Genomic DNA, 14,027 nt, shown 5'->3' on the forward strand with positions numbered 1-14,027 from the left:
CCAGTTTGTTTAGAATTGGTTTCTGATATACTACAACTACGAACTTTTTGAACAAATCATTCCAAAAATGGGGGAAAAAAAAGTCAAGCGTACGATTAAATAAGAAGAAAGAAGGAAGATGTGGTAAAATCTGAATTGGAAGACACAAGCTTCAAAAAAATTTAGGTCATGTATGATCTGTTTACTTCCATAATAAGACTCCAAATATCATCGTTAGTTTGTTTTGTAGAAGAAGCACTTCCATCTCTAAAAAAAAAAATGATAGTTTTTATTTTTCATACAATTACCCAAGCAAGAAAGTCGTAGATAAACGGAGCAACGATAAGGTTGAAGAAGGGAGACTTTGTTTTGATATATCTTTAACGTAAGGCTTCAAGGATTTGATTAAAAGAAAAGCGGTATTGGGGAAAGTGTTGCCTACACTTTATGTTATATGTACTTTGATTGGATTGTACGACGTACTGAACTCGTCACGATTTCTTCCAAGTTGGGTTATGAATGGACGAATACACAAAAAGCATGAATAAGAAACAGCGTTTTGAACGGGATCAAAACATGACTGAGAAAGCGAATTGTTTGTGACGCTGTTTGTGAACATTAACAAGAAAAACAAAATAATATTTAATGTTAGCTTAATTTTTTGTTATCTTACCTAATAAAATAGTTCGAACGAAAATTGATCCATTGGTGTAAAATTGCTAAAAAAAAAAATAAAAAGACTGCCGAATTTGTGAATGACAAAATAAAATTTGGTTCCAAAAGTTTTGTCCATGTTGTTTCAGAAATCGAGCTACAAGATTTGTGTTGAAAAGATAAATTTTCTATAAACTTTTGTATGATACAACTAATAGTTGATGGTATAACAAAAAATGAAGTCCATAAAGTTTCTTGTTCGGACACCAAATAAAATTGTTCGACAAGAAGACCACATGCTTCAATTAGAGTAGTCAAATTGGACGATGTTAGGTGGAATTCTGAGACCTCTTGACCAAGTCGCGCTTTGGTCAATTGGGTTTGAAGCATAAGAATTAAAACATCCATAATTTGTATTGCTGTAGTTATATCTGGAGGAAACGGTTTTTTATCGGATGCACCACAAGTTAAATAGGTTTCACGACATTTGACCAGGTTAGGAATCACTTCACGAAGCGTATATTCTTTTAAAAAAGTTGAAACGGCTTGTATTCTAGCATTTGTGAAGCCTTCTACAGTCAGCATAGTCGTAAAATACTGTTTTCCGTTTAAAATCGTCCAAACCTAAACATCACTCAATAAATTTTTATTACATTGAATGGTTCCAGCATAACCTTATGAAAATAAAGCATATTTCGACAACACAAGCGGCATAAACAAAGCAAGGCTTCACTATTGACTACATCATTAGGATCCTGAGTATGTGCTATGGATAACTGACTGGATGAATCAATAAATGAATATAAGTACCTTTAATGCAGTTTGTATGTTGCTTAAAGACTCAACAGCGTCAGAAGGTTGCGATTCTGCCATCATATTGTAAATACGTAAACGAATAATTCGCATTATATCAGGATCGTTTGCTTTGTAGGTGAGCATAGAATTTATTTTGGATAAACTAAGTTGCCCTTGAGCATAAAGTTTTCCATATGCGACCAGTCCAAGACAAAGATTTTGTAAAGTGATTTGAGGCACAGAATCAAGTGTGCAAAGAACCCTTGATGGGGGTATGATATAAGTGAAAGCTCTGTAAATGCCCTGTATAAAAAGTAACGTGGATAGACCAAAACTATGTGTGTAGAATTTAAGCGTACAGGAACAAGAAGTTTTTCCGAACCCCAGCTTGCCATAACCATCATAATAAGAGATCGAATTTTGGGACAAAAGGTATAAAAACAGTTTGTGTTTGAAGTGACAATCGCTAGAAAAGTAGACAGGTATGCACCCAAAGAAATAACGTCGTACTCTATTCCATAGTTGAACAACCAAACAATACACCAATATCTAAGCCGACAAAGAATTCCTAACTTTACACACTTCTTTGTACAAATGGAACAATTTAATAAGGAGTGTGGGGTTGTATTGGGAACAAAGACTTGAGCTAGAGTAATTGTAGTATCTGTAGTAACACCCATGAATAAGAAGACGCCTATATAAAATTTTTCAATGTTGTAGTTTTCCGTTAAATAATCGTTTCTATAAAAATTTTGAAATACATTGGAAACGAAATTAAAATTTGGAGACTGTGAAAAACAAGTCAAAAGGGTATCAACAATAACGTCATGAACCAACGAAAATATAAAGGGTTTGTCATAAATTAAGGAATCTTGCCGATCACTGTGTATGTTGTTGATTGAATTCTCTTCAGTATTAAAATATTTTTGCAAAACTTCCTTAAATTCTGTTACGATTTTCAATAATGCGGGACATTTTTCAATTGACATGAAATTGACGATCATATAATGAATAGAAAAGAGCACTGTAGACGACAAAGCAAGGCGCTCAACTTGTAAAGTGTAAAATGTAGTTTCTATGTTTTTGGAAGCAACAAAGGCAGTTGGATTAAGAAAGAAAAGATAAAGGAAACGCACACACTAAAATATTTTTTTTGTCTCACGTTAGCAAAGAAATGGTTATAATTACCTCTATTAAAAAAGATTCATGAACTTGATTACTCCAAAGAACAAATGAAAGAAAGTAAGAGAAATCTAAGGAGACGAGTACAATTTGACTGTGCGATTTCTTTGTGTGTAAATAATACAAGGAAATCAATTTGTTAACATATCCCGTCACGAGCTCACATGCTTCCTATAATAAAAAGCATAGTCATTGGTTACAATGAAAATATTATATAATTAAAATAACAGAAAAAAAAACTATTATACGAACGTAGTCAAGATAAAAGTAAAAAAGTTCCACATGCTGTATAAGAAGTTGTAAAACAAGGGAATACACGTCATAAACGCGCGAAGAATGAAAACCTGATAAGTTTATATAAGATACCAAAAAGTTGACGATTTGCACTAAAGCTGCATCACAGGCATTTATTAATTATTGTATTTGAAAAGAAAGGATGATTGTAACAACCTGCATTTTGATGATCACAAAGAGAACAAGAAGTTCTTGTACTTGAATTCTTTTTTTTCTTCATAGATGTATGTGTATGAAAACAACTACTCTTTTGTAGAGCTAAAACAATTCCTTCCAATACTGAAAAAGCGATGTCATGATTAATCGAATTCAAAGAAGCAACTTGTTCTAAGGTTAATGAAACAATTGAAGTTAGAAGGGAGTAAGAAGAAATATGAATATTGGATGAATGCATTAAAAATTCTTGAAGTAACGCGTCAAAAGTTTTAGTAGCTATGTCAGCTCGTAATTCTTTCAACACAATTTCAAAAAGAGAGCGGAAAAAATAATTGATTAATCTCAACAAGTCATTATTATATGAACCGTCATGAAAAGGGAAAATTACTGAAATAGCTTCATTAAAATTGAAAGGTATTTCCTGAAAAAAGAATTTTTTGTAAAATAAAAAAATTAGTAAAATTGACTTAGCACACTCGTTGGTTTTGTAAATAAATGGGTGAGAAGAATTTTGTATTACGTATTGCTTCCTCGACACATTTATGCGTGTACCATAATAAAACATTCGAAGGCAAAGTATAATTGGACAATTTTCGCAAAGATCTTATTGTGACGCAAAGCCAGTTTAAAAACGACACAAGATTACAATTCCCCGTGTTCTCAAATGTTATGTGAATTCGTAACAATAAAGACAGCGCATCCCACACCAACCTATTACAAATAGGTGGAATGTCAATCATAAGATACTCTAAAAAAGAAAGTGCAACAATTTTCTATCTATATATCCAAATTTTAACAAGAACATTACCTTGAATGTAACCCGGTTGTGCTTCAGAACGCAAACCACAAATACTGAGACAAAATTCTTTACATATTTTAATATCACAAGAATCTATAGACACTGCGGACGTTTCAAACCATAAGGAAAGTTCCGTTAAAGCATCTTGTTGCAATATGGGTAAGGATGTTATACTTAGCCGATAACCAATATCTAAAAATTTTCGGCGTTTCTTACTATCAATTTTACTTGTTCGATTCATGCTTTAACCCTAAGAATTCAATGATTGATATAAAAAAGTGTTTCTTGATCACTTCCTTCCCACAAAATTTACTCAACATCATGCAAAAAAAGGATTTACAGTAAAACACATACTGTTTAGACTTTAAAACGTAAAGCAAGAAACATAACATTCGTATAGATATATTCAGTTTCACATTTATCGCCATGATTATTTTTTAAAAATGCTACTATTCAAAATTGACTGTTAATTTGCACATGCTTGAAAATGAATTTATTTGGTTTGCTTTTAACAAAAATAACCTTATGTTGTCTTGACTATTTCCTCAACATCACGAATGCCTTCAGGAAGTAGCTATAAAGTTTTACAAAGTCACGCTGTACACCTTTTAAAATACTTTATTTTATTACTTACCTGTATTTCCACTGAGCAACAACGTTCTGTTTTTAGGTTATGCTGTCGATAAACGTGAATTTGTCTTTTACTTTGAGCTTCCGTTAAGTTTATAAATAAGGTAGTGGTGCACATTTTTTCCCAAGACCTGCCAAAACAAGGCTGAATGCTTGCATCCTGATACATTGGTTTTTCTTTGTTTGCGGTGAATTTTTTTTTGTCTTGACGCGTTGTGACTTGATTCGTTATCAGAATCTACGGCAAAGAATACGCTGATTTGTGATGTTCTTTTAGGTTTACCACAAGATCGTAACATAAGGATATATGGTTCAATACCCTTCCTATGTCTTTCATAACAGAAGATATAGCGTAAGGGTTTGTTTGACTAAACGACGATCTAAATAATTGTGCTCCAAACAAATGTCGACAATACTGTCGTTTTGACGTTCAATATTCTGTACCTGAACGGAAAACTAATTGAGTCAATAATAATAAGGCCGAGCTACAAAACACTGTATTTGACACAACTAGAATGTGTATTCTCATTTACTTGCTGGAAAAAATCTAAAGATGAAGAATCTGTTAAAATTGAATCCATATTCATTAGAAGATCTAGGAGTTCTTGATCATCAAATAAACGTGTCACTAATATACCTTAAAAAATAGAGTGATAAAATTCTTGTAAACATTTAACTAGCACTAGCAACCGTTTAAAAACATTTGCGAATCAACTTGTTTTTGAAATCCATTTTTAGACAAATTCCAATCACGTTCTTTATAAAGCAACGAATATAAAATACTTCAAATTAGAAAAACAGTTTTATTTTACTAATCATTGAATTAAAATGGTGTGCAGCACATTTAGCGATATGCTGGCACCGGGTCACAGTGAATCCTCCTTGAGTATCTAGAAAATTAAAGTTTTAATTAGAAGCAAAATTTAGTAAAAGGGTTTCTAGATACCTATGTACCATGCCTTTTTCTCACATCCCCACAAAAATGAAGGTAATTGAACATTTACTGCTAATTGTAAACTAGCGTAAATGATTGTCAAGGATTTGTCGACATTTATTCGTGTTTTTACCAAAACTGAGTTTTTCCAGCCCCGGGTGCCCCGCAGATTCCATAGACTCCTGAGGATGATAAGAGGCCTCCATCTACTCTCGAATAACGTTACACACAAAAAAAGAAAAGCTACTTTACCTAAAGAAATATCTAAAGCTTTTGAAAAAGTTGTGAGAAGTCGCCTTTGTTTCAATCGTTGAATAAATTGTGAGCCAGAGATACACAAGAAATTAATTTCTCCTTTTTTTGCAGTGTTATTCAAATCAATTTCAAAGTCTTGAGAACATAGTATTTGTTTGACTAATTTTTCTTTTGAGTTCTCATCAAAAAAAACTAACCTTTGGTTTTCATTTTGAAAAAAAAAATTGAATTTTTTATCAGCCTTGTGCTGTTTTTTCCACTCACCGACAATGGAAACCGGTGGCATGCAGTTACGACTTACAAGCAGACCTTTCACGTACTAAGTATGGTTTTCGTTAACAAAAACATAAGCAAAACAGAGCATTAAAGAAAATATCTACAAACTTTAGTTCTGTCAAGTGTAGTTTTTTTAATCTACTATTTAACCATCCATAAGTTTAAAAATATACGCTAAATAGAAATAATTAGTAAGTAACAATTTCAGAGTGTCACACTAATTACAAATGTTTACTTACAACTTTCCAATAGAAAAAAAAGTATACTTACGATATTAAGACCCTCTCTTCATGTCATCGTAAACGAAATTTGAAAGTGAACACCTATGGCTAATTTTTGAAATTATGTGCCTAAGTATAGTTTTTCTATAACCCAATGATAAGTGTTTGTAATGTTTTAAGGAATATTATAATAAATTGTGTGAAAAAAATTATAAAAGAACATTAGATTATATGTCAAAAAAAAATTATGTAGTAAAATTAAAAGGCGGGAGCTGGTTTTTTTTTTTATTAAGTAATCTTGTCTCAGAAAATCATAAGGAACAAAGAAATATAGAGTGAGCGAGATATGCTACAAACAAAAAATATTTTAACTAGTCTTTCAGATAAGGAAATACTCATTTCTCCAGATTTTTCTGAGAAAGACTATGTGAATAATCTTCTCAAATTCAACACTTTAGAAAAAACGTGTAATTTGTTAAGTGACCAGGTTTGCAAAGTTAAGAAAACCTTTGTTTCAATTGTAAATAATTATCATAAAGATTTTTCAAAAGTTTCCTTTGGTAAGCAATGAAGAACGTGTTTTGTTCCCGTAGCAATCATTAAAAAATTTTGTTAGCGTTACGTCAGGCAACACAACAACTTCCAGTCCTTCGTCACCTGATCGCCGATTATGAAGCGTTGTGTTCTACATTATTTGAATCTGTACACACTTATTTACAAGGTAAATTTGGCTTTTCTTTTTTTTTTCAATAAATTTGCTTAAATATTTGTTGTTTCACAATAATCTATTGGTTATTCAGAAATATATACTAATGCAACGCTATTGGAGAAAACCTACAATGACCAGCTGAAGCAAAAAGTTTTATTTTTACTTTTATCCACAATCAAACAAGATCTGGAAACTTTTACTTTCATGAAAGGTATAAAGTAAACATTTCTATTTGAATCAGGCTGTTTTTTTTCTTTTGAGTACCAGATAATTATGAAGATTATGAAGAAACATGCGATTCAGCCTTTTATACTTGTTTGGAAATAGTATCAAGCGATGTCAGTTATTCTAAAAGAATTGTACATTTCTTACAAAATAATAATACCCTAGAAAATTCTTGCATTACAAGTGAAAAAAAATTACCTGAACCTTACGAGCTCAGCACTCCAATTTCCTCCAAAGTATTAAAATATTTGCCTGTTTTGATAAATCAACTCGAAGGAAAAAGTCGAAATGTTTTGGTTAAGCTTTTTACTCAAGAATTAGTTAAATTACAGAAAACAGCTAAGGAAATGGTTGAACATACAAATTTTGACCACAATTGTTGTGAGGAATCATTGTGTGAGCATCATAAACGTCTATGTGATATTTCTTTATCGTTATATTTCATGGGGCATCAAAAACTTGGTAACGCATACTTTTCCACAGTTTCAATGGTTTTTAAAGCTATAATTCCATTATAGTTCAGACTTTAGTTTGTGACGTAATAACGTATCCTTATTTATTTAAGGTAAATTACACCGGAGAGACTCTGTTGTATTGTAATTTGTCCTATCTTTATTTTTGTTTTCTTATATTCAAAAAAAAGGGTGTGAATTCTAGCACTGTGTATAAAGTTGAAAATAATGAAGAATGCAATACTCGTATGCAACTACAGACATCTGTAAGAGTTTATTTTCTGTGATATAACAAAAATTAATTTGTTACTTATTATTATTATTATCATCATCATCATATATATATATTATGTATCTCAGTCTTTCGACAAATTTCTCAAGTATCTGGATACAACTATGCCGTCATTATTATGGATCGTAGCGCCTTTTGTAAACAATTCAATTGACTCAATCGACTGTTCTTCCGTGGAAAATTTTCTTCAGAATCGAAATAAGAATATTTTTTATGAGTTTGACGTGGTACATATTTGTATTTTGTTACCATTAATAAAGGTTAGGGGTGCCAGTAAAATATGGTGTGTGTATATTTTACATAATAACAGGCAGGAACTTATCTTTTATTTAACTTTTCTTTCATATTTTTAGATAATTCAAAAGCATTATGCTGATTTTTTTCTTCCTGTTTATTCGGAAGAGTTTTTGAAAAATTTCCAAGCTGTACAAGGCATGTTTTATAAATGGACGCTGACTCTTATGGATGACAAAAATCGTTCTGAATTTTTGTAAGTCATGATAAATGGGTGTGAAGGTAAAAGTTCAGCCTATTTGTAGAAAAAATGAATGAGTATATATTTTAACTGTTGTTGTGTCTTACTAGAAAAAGTGAAACATGGTGTTTTTTTGTTAACCAATGGAAAACCCAGGTAAACAGTTTTGAATACAAAGAAAGAGAAAAAAAATTGAACATTTTTTTTTTATTTAAAGAGTTATGAAGCACAACGATGCTCTCGGCATGTGGCTGTCTTCAAAAAACAATTAGTTTCAGACGAGATGTGTAGAGAAAACAATAACCATACAAAGGTCACTTAATTAACCTAATCAACACTGAACTATTATATGTAATGTAGCATTTTTTTAACCTTGAAGCTACATATCATTTGATGAATACAATTCATAAAATTCTGGATCCAGAAAAACGACTGATAAAACAATATCCTAAATTGTTAAAAACTGTTGCTCATGTAGGTAATTAATGTTTTTTGAATTAGTACACAAGAATGATAACCCTTAGTTGACGCTTATGGAATACAAAATGTTTATTCGAGAAAATTTTGAAAAATCTTTGAAAATTTTCAATACAGAAACTGTAATGCAATGTTTAAAAGAAGTACTATGGAGACAAGATTTATGTAAATCATGAGTTCAATTTATCTAATTGCTGGAAAAACAAATAAAAATATTTTGCACTCCGTTGTTTTTCTAGGTTGCATAATAAATGATTTGTTTTTCTTGGAAGCTGAATTTTCTAAAAACGTAGTGGAGTCTTCTAGAACAACACTTTTACAGGTCATGTTGGAGGATATGAAGGTAAAATAATACAAGAGAGTTATAAATTTTTTTTTTGTTGAATAAAAATATATTATAAAAATTCCGCTTTATACTATAGATAGATGAAATAAATTGCTTTTGGTCTACTGGTATAGTGAATGACACACTTACAAGAGAAGCTCGAACTGAGCAAAGACGCATTTTTTTAAATAAAGTTTGTGCGGAAATAGCTTGTTCCTTACAAATTGAACGAATGGTTTGTCAAAATATTTGGTTGAATATGATATCGTAAAAATGACAGTCGTTTTATTTTCAGAAATATCAGGAAATTTTAGAAGAGAAAATAATTACTCAAACAACCTCCTATCTTCAAGCTATGAAAGGCCTACCCGCACTATTCAGACTGACAAATCGACCGGTAAATTTGGATTTCATGTCTAAAGTAAAGTAACCTTATAATTTCTTTACAATCAGGCAACTGGGACAGTTTCCGCATACATACCCGTTGCTGTAGCACCGTTATCTTCTTTAAAATATTTGCGGGTAAATTTAAGAAATCACTATTTTTCTTTAATTCACTTTTATGAAACTTTGGATAGAACATAAATGAAGTGAATATTAGTGCGTGGATCGACAGAACCCTTGAGAAAATATTACGTCTTTACGAGTCTTATTTAAAAAATGTTTTAACAACCGTAGCAGTGCAGGAAGAATCTCTACGTCGACTATACTCGTCTAAGCAACACGCTAGATCATTTACAGCCTATGAGGGACAAATTTCTACTCCCACAGATTTGGATTTTAATTTTAAACAGATAAAACAACAATTGACTCTTGTATGGTTCACCATAATACCTAGTTTTTGTAGAAAATGACATAACTTTTTTTTTATTATTATATCTGAGTGTAGGATACTGAAGAATTTGAGCGACAATGTTTAAGTATTTCCCCTTCTTTTTCTAAGGGGAAAAAAGTGGGCTCTTACTCTCATCTACTAACAACAGATTGATTCTTCAAATAACCCTATATATTATTTCAGACGACGTGAAGAATAACGTAAGTTTACTGTTCCCATACTAGTACTCAATGGGAGTTGATTTGCACATGGAGACATTAGGGTAGCAGTTCACTGTATAACACGTTTTAAAACTAGATGTATTCAAAGATCTATAAAACAAAATTTTCATTTAATTTTTTACAAATTTATTTTATAAATTTCTGTTTAAAAACAAATAATTCAAATATGTACACATTGCATGGAGTTTACTAATTCATAGGTTGATTAAAAAGCGAAAAGCTTACTCTAATTAGCGAAAGCGAAGACAAGGTTGTCATAAGAATGTGCTTGTTTTTCTTCATATTATAATTCTAAATTTTGTGCATAATTATTTCTTCTACGACAAGAAAAGCGTACGCGAGGCTGAAAGAAAATACCTTGATGTAATGAATTGTACTTCTTTAATTTTCTCTCTGAAAAATTAAGCATAAATGCTACATTATAATAAACGAAATAAACATGTTTTATACTGAAAATTCCTTCTGTATGAATTTATCAAATTTTTCCATTTATCTTATATGCGCATAAAGAATTAATAAATTGTGATAAATTTATACAATAGTTTATGTTTAGTATAATTTGAGTGACGCGAACGAAGTTTTTTTGATGTAGGAAGCATGTGGACAAAACTTTGTCGTGAATAACTTATGTCAGCCAAGCAAACAACGGTTTTTAGCTTAACAATCAGTAGGATAAAAAAATACAAAAAAATCAAGAAAAATGGTAGAAAACAATAAATAAACGAATGTTGTACAGTTTTCTAAAATGAGAATAACAAGTGAAGATACAATTGTTAACGCTTTAATTGGACAAAGGATAATTTAAGCGCTTTGTCAGGTGTTACTAAAAAGTTGTCTAAACCTTTAATTGCTATTTCTGCTTGTAGTTCATTTCCGAAATCGACAAAAGCGATAGCTCGGCCTTGGATCAATCGAACCTTCGAAAATATGATTTTAAATAAATCTTTTTAGCAATACAGCTATAAAATTACCTCTTGAAAGCCCGGATATTGTTTAAATAAAATAGTAAGTGCTGTCTCTGTGATCGTATCAGGAAGGTTTTGGACAAATAATGTGGCTTGTGCAGGTACTTTAGGCATATGTAAATCTTCATCCTTATCATTATTAAATTTAGTAGAAATTTCAGATGTAAGCAAGGGTTTCTTCATACGGTAGGTTCCGTCCAACAAAGCTACTTTATCGGATTTTGTTTTTGCATATGAAATGTGTAATTGACGCCCAAGAAAAATCTTTCCTTGTAAAGATCGAAGAGATGTCGTTGCACCCACTATGTTTGAAAATACGATGAAAGCATTACCACGTTTTTTCGGATCCCTTTTCGAAGCGATAACATCTATGATTTTCCCGTGTGGAGAAAAAAATTCAAAAAGACAACTTCTTAATTGCTGAATTTTCACCTTTGTCGTTAAATTATAACAAAAAAGCGTTTGATTCGGAGGAACATCAACAGTTTTTAAAAGAGTATTACCACTCATGTATCACTACCTCTGTATGCTTTGCTTATATTTTATTAATTTTATTATGTTCCAAGCTTAGTTTGTAGCTAATAAGTACATGTACACTGATTTACAGCTTTGCTTATAGGCGAGAACTTTTCGAGTAACAAGTGATGTGTTTCAATCAAGAAATACAATACTTTGTCATTACATATTTTTGAACCGCTAAGACTAAATAAAACTTTGAAAATCTCATTATTTTTATCATTATTGGTTTTGTTTATGCATATACCCAAGATGTGAGTTGCAATGCTGCTAAAATGATAATTTTATAAATTCTGTGCTGGTACAGTTTCCCTGTAGTCCACTTTCAAATGTAGTTATTTAAAGATCTTCCAAAGCGTAGCACACAATTAAAATCAATCATGTCCTTAGAAGGCACGTTATGCAATTCCCGGAACGTTATAATTCAGGCTGCGACAAGTATCGTTAGTTATATCATTTGGCATTATAAAGAGGTAAAAACAGAATGTCACAAAAATTCAAAAAGAAATAAAAATCCTTAATGTTTCCTAACCTTTTTTGCATCAACTATAAGCATGAATTTAACATTTCGATGTTTCCCTTAAGTAGTATCAAATTTGTAGCATCAAAGTATGGTATAATTATGCTATAAAACAAATATACATTAAATCTTTTTTGTATGAACAAGATCTAAATTTTACGGTTTATTAACATCCACCTTTCCTCTCGAATATTCATTTCGAGAAAATAAGGGATCCCGAGAATTTAACATTGCAAAAGCTCAAGAATTAACTGAGAGTATTCTCACCAACGTGCGAAAAGAATCTATGTAAGCTCTTGGGTTAACGCGACCTTTTTGGATAATGGCTGAATTCATGCATTCGTATATGATTTTTGTAATTTTAATAGAAACCACACTTGTGCTCTTCCTCGTGAATGTGAATGGGTACTCAAAAGTAGTTTTTGTAAAGATAAGGCATTTTTTGCTTACTGCTTGTTAGTGTTCAAATATAGAGGTTTTCAATGACAACAAATTGAAAATGGAGTCACTTAGATCAGGACATCTGAATGTAGTATTTACTAATTTCAAAAAATCGAGCAAAACCGGATTTAATACTCATGAAAAACTAAAACCAGAAGAGTTTCCCCAAGCCTTTGAACGTTCATCTAAAAATTCTTTAACTGCTAAATATATTGGAATTGTACGTAGTTGTTTCAGAACCAAGTATGGAGTTCCAAGACAAGGTATTTTTTTTTTTATTTTTTGTTGTAGATCCTCTTGTATGTTCTATTAGGTCTCCTAGTATCAAAAGCGAAAGGAGTTATTGAATTCACTACAGATATTGATCACAGTTTTTTAGAAGGGCTTGATGAATTTTCTCACTGTTGGTTAATATGGGTTTTCCACATTGGGCACAGTGAATCAATAAAGGGAAAGGTACGGCTTCCTAAATTACAAGGAAATCGTAAGGGAGTTTTCGCAACCCGATCCCCGCACAGGTTGCAGCATGTTTATATTGCAATATTAATTATTTGTATTTAACTAGACCTTCTCCCATCGGTCTTTCTTTAGTCAAAATAGACCGTGTACTTTGTAATGAAGTTATGATTAGTGGTTTAGACCTGGTAGATGGAACACCTATTTTAGACATCAAGCCGTATCATCCGTTTGATCACATATCTCCAGCAGTGTTTCCTACGTGGATTCCGGATGCTGAAGCTAGGGTTAAAGTAAAATTTGCTGAAGGCGTTTTAGACAAGCTACACGAACTCATACAATGGACACAGAGTGGTAGAAAAGGTGAAAAGATATCAAAACAAGGAGGAATTTCACCTTTTCAATTTTTCTCATCATGCGACGACTTTCTTCAAGTAAAAAATAACACTTTATGAAACATATTTTACAGCACTCTTATAGACTGTTACTGATTTACTTGGTCAAGATCCACGCACTCCGCAACAATGTCGAAGCGATGCCGAAAAAACAAATATATGTTTTGTGGATAATTTTGAAATATCTTATGTGATTGATGGTCTCTCCAAAGTGGCAACGGTCAACAAAATACGTTTTGATCGTAAAAATAATCTTAAAAAGGATGCGAATTATTAGTAGAAAATTTTGAAACGTACTGAAAATTTTATTTCTTTAGAGTATTGATTCTTTGTTCTAGTTTATAACTAAGATATAAATTATCAAGGTTTAGAGTAGACAATCTATTTTTTTATTCGTTTACCAGACGATATATACTTATTTAATTTTTTTAGTAAACATACAAGCTTTTTTTTTCATTATCGTGAAACGTTATTGTTTGTTAATGCCAAATAGCGGTAGTAGTAAAGGCGCTGTAAAAATTATTGAACGCTTAACTCGAAATTTGTCC

General features: G+C 31.5%; 5 protein-coding genes across 10 annotated transcripts; 2 read left to right on the forward strand and 3 right to left on the reverse strand.

Moving 5' to 3' along the window:
- Positions 1 to 161: 161 nt before the first annotated feature.
- On the reverse strand, positions 162 to 1,829 carry LOC128883105 (uncharacterized). The gene is made up of 5 exons (XM_054135115.1): positions 1,788 to 1,829; positions 1,444 to 1,731; positions 1,308 to 1,388; positions 740 to 1,257; positions 162 to 246 (listed from the first exon to the last, which is right to left on the reverse strand). The coding sequence occupies exons 1-5, from the start codon at positions 1,827 to 1,829 to the stop codon at positions 162 to 164; spliced, it is 1,014 nt and encodes a 337-aa protein (XP_053991090.1).
- A 2,296-nt stretch (positions 1,830 to 4,125) lies between these two features.
- Positions 4,126 to 6,356, reverse strand: LOC128882949 (DNA repair protein RAD51 homolog 3-like). 2 transcript variants are annotated; one of them, XM_054134819.1, is made up of 12 exons: positions 6,225 to 6,356; positions 5,876 to 5,997; positions 5,676 to 5,813; positions 5,557 to 5,629; positions 5,436 to 5,506; positions 5,302 to 5,379; positions 5,180 to 5,245; positions 5,023 to 5,126; positions 4,934 to 4,974; positions 4,773 to 4,869; positions 4,494 to 4,727; positions 4,126 to 4,433 (listed from the first exon to the last, which is right to left on the reverse strand). In XM_054134819.1, exons 2-12 carry the CDS (start codon positions 5,886 to 5,888, stop codon positions 4,383 to 4,385), a joined length of 966 nt encoding a protein of 321 aa, XP_053990794.1. In that variant the 5' UTR covers positions 5,889 to 5,997; positions 6,225 to 6,356; the 3' UTR covers positions 4,126 to 4,382. The 2 variants fall into 2 exon arrangements, with proteins under 2 accessions (XP_053990794.1, XP_053990793.1); XM_054134818.1 differs by having other exon boundaries at positions 6,194 to 6,329.
- A 142-nt stretch (positions 6,357 to 6,498) lies between these two features.
- Positions 6,499 to 10,894, forward strand: LOC128882945 (uncharacterized). Of its 4 annotated transcripts, none has more exons than XM_054134809.1 (19): positions 6,499 to 6,735; positions 6,792 to 6,896; positions 6,976 to 7,095; positions 7,152 to 7,571; positions 7,628 to 7,674; positions 7,753 to 7,827; positions 7,922 to 8,113; positions 8,207 to 8,343; positions 8,439 to 8,484; positions 8,546 to 8,641; positions 8,689 to 8,802; positions 8,853 to 8,970; positions 9,045 to 9,148; positions 9,228 to 9,365; positions 9,426 to 9,527; positions 9,584 to 9,652; positions 9,709 to 9,945; positions 10,020 to 10,165; positions 10,779 to 10,894. In XM_054134809.1, exons 1-18 carry the CDS (start codon positions 6,522 to 6,524, stop codon positions 10,116 to 10,118), a joined length of 2,433 nt encoding a protein of 810 aa, XP_053990784.1. In that variant the 5' UTR covers positions 6,499 to 6,521; the 3' UTR covers positions 10,119 to 10,165; positions 10,779 to 10,894. The 4 variants fall into 4 exon arrangements, with proteins under 4 accessions (XP_053990784.1, XP_053990788.1, XP_053990786.1 ...); XM_054134813.1 differs by having other exon boundaries at positions 6,499 to 6,662; positions 6,803 to 6,896; XM_054134811.1 differs by lacking the exon at positions 7,753 to 7,827.
- On the reverse strand, positions 10,713 to 13,708 carry LOC128882952 (U1 small nuclear ribonucleoprotein A-like). Of its 2 annotated transcripts, XR_008458639.1 has the most exons (7): positions 13,347 to 13,708; positions 13,031 to 13,285; positions 12,565 to 12,980; positions 12,348 to 12,513; positions 12,200 to 12,292; positions 11,158 to 12,096; positions 10,713 to 11,103 (listed from the first exon to the last, which is right to left on the reverse strand). XR_008458639.1 is itself a non-coding variant. In XM_054134821.1 (2 exons), exons 1-2 carry the CDS (start codon positions 11,659 to 11,661, stop codon positions 10,960 to 10,962), a joined length of 648 nt encoding a protein of 215 aa, XP_053990796.1. In that variant the 3' UTR covers positions 10,713 to 10,959. The 2 variants fall into 2 exon arrangements, 1 of the variants encoding a protein (XP_053990796.1); XM_054134821.1 differs by lacking the exons at positions 12,200 to 12,292; positions 12,348 to 12,513; positions 12,565 to 12,980; positions 13,031 to 13,285; positions 13,347 to 13,708 and having other exon boundaries at positions 11,158 to 11,661.
- On the forward strand, positions 12,026 to 13,777 carry LOC128882948 (tRNA (adenine(37)-N6)-methyltransferase-like). Its single transcript, XM_054134817.1, has 7 exons — positions 12,026 to 12,276; positions 12,335 to 12,475; positions 12,556 to 12,592; positions 12,648 to 12,891; positions 12,942 to 13,146; positions 13,194 to 13,518; positions 13,565 to 13,777. Exons 1-7 carry the CDS (start codon positions 12,188 to 12,190, stop codon positions 13,754 to 13,756), a joined length of 1,233 nt encoding a protein of 410 aa, XP_053990792.1. The 5' UTR covers positions 12,026 to 12,187; the 3' UTR covers positions 13,757 to 13,777.
- Positions 13,778 to 14,027: the final 250 nt, after the last annotated feature.

This window comes from Hylaeus volcanicus, unplaced genomic scaffold, assembly GCF_026283585.1.
Source record: "Hylaeus volcanicus isolate JK05 unplaced genomic scaffold, UHH_iyHylVolc1.0_haploid 12197, whole genome shotgun sequence".
In the NCBI taxonomy this organism is placed as follows: Eukaryota; Metazoa; Arthropoda; class Insecta; order Hymenoptera; family Colletidae; genus Hylaeus; species Hylaeus volcanicus.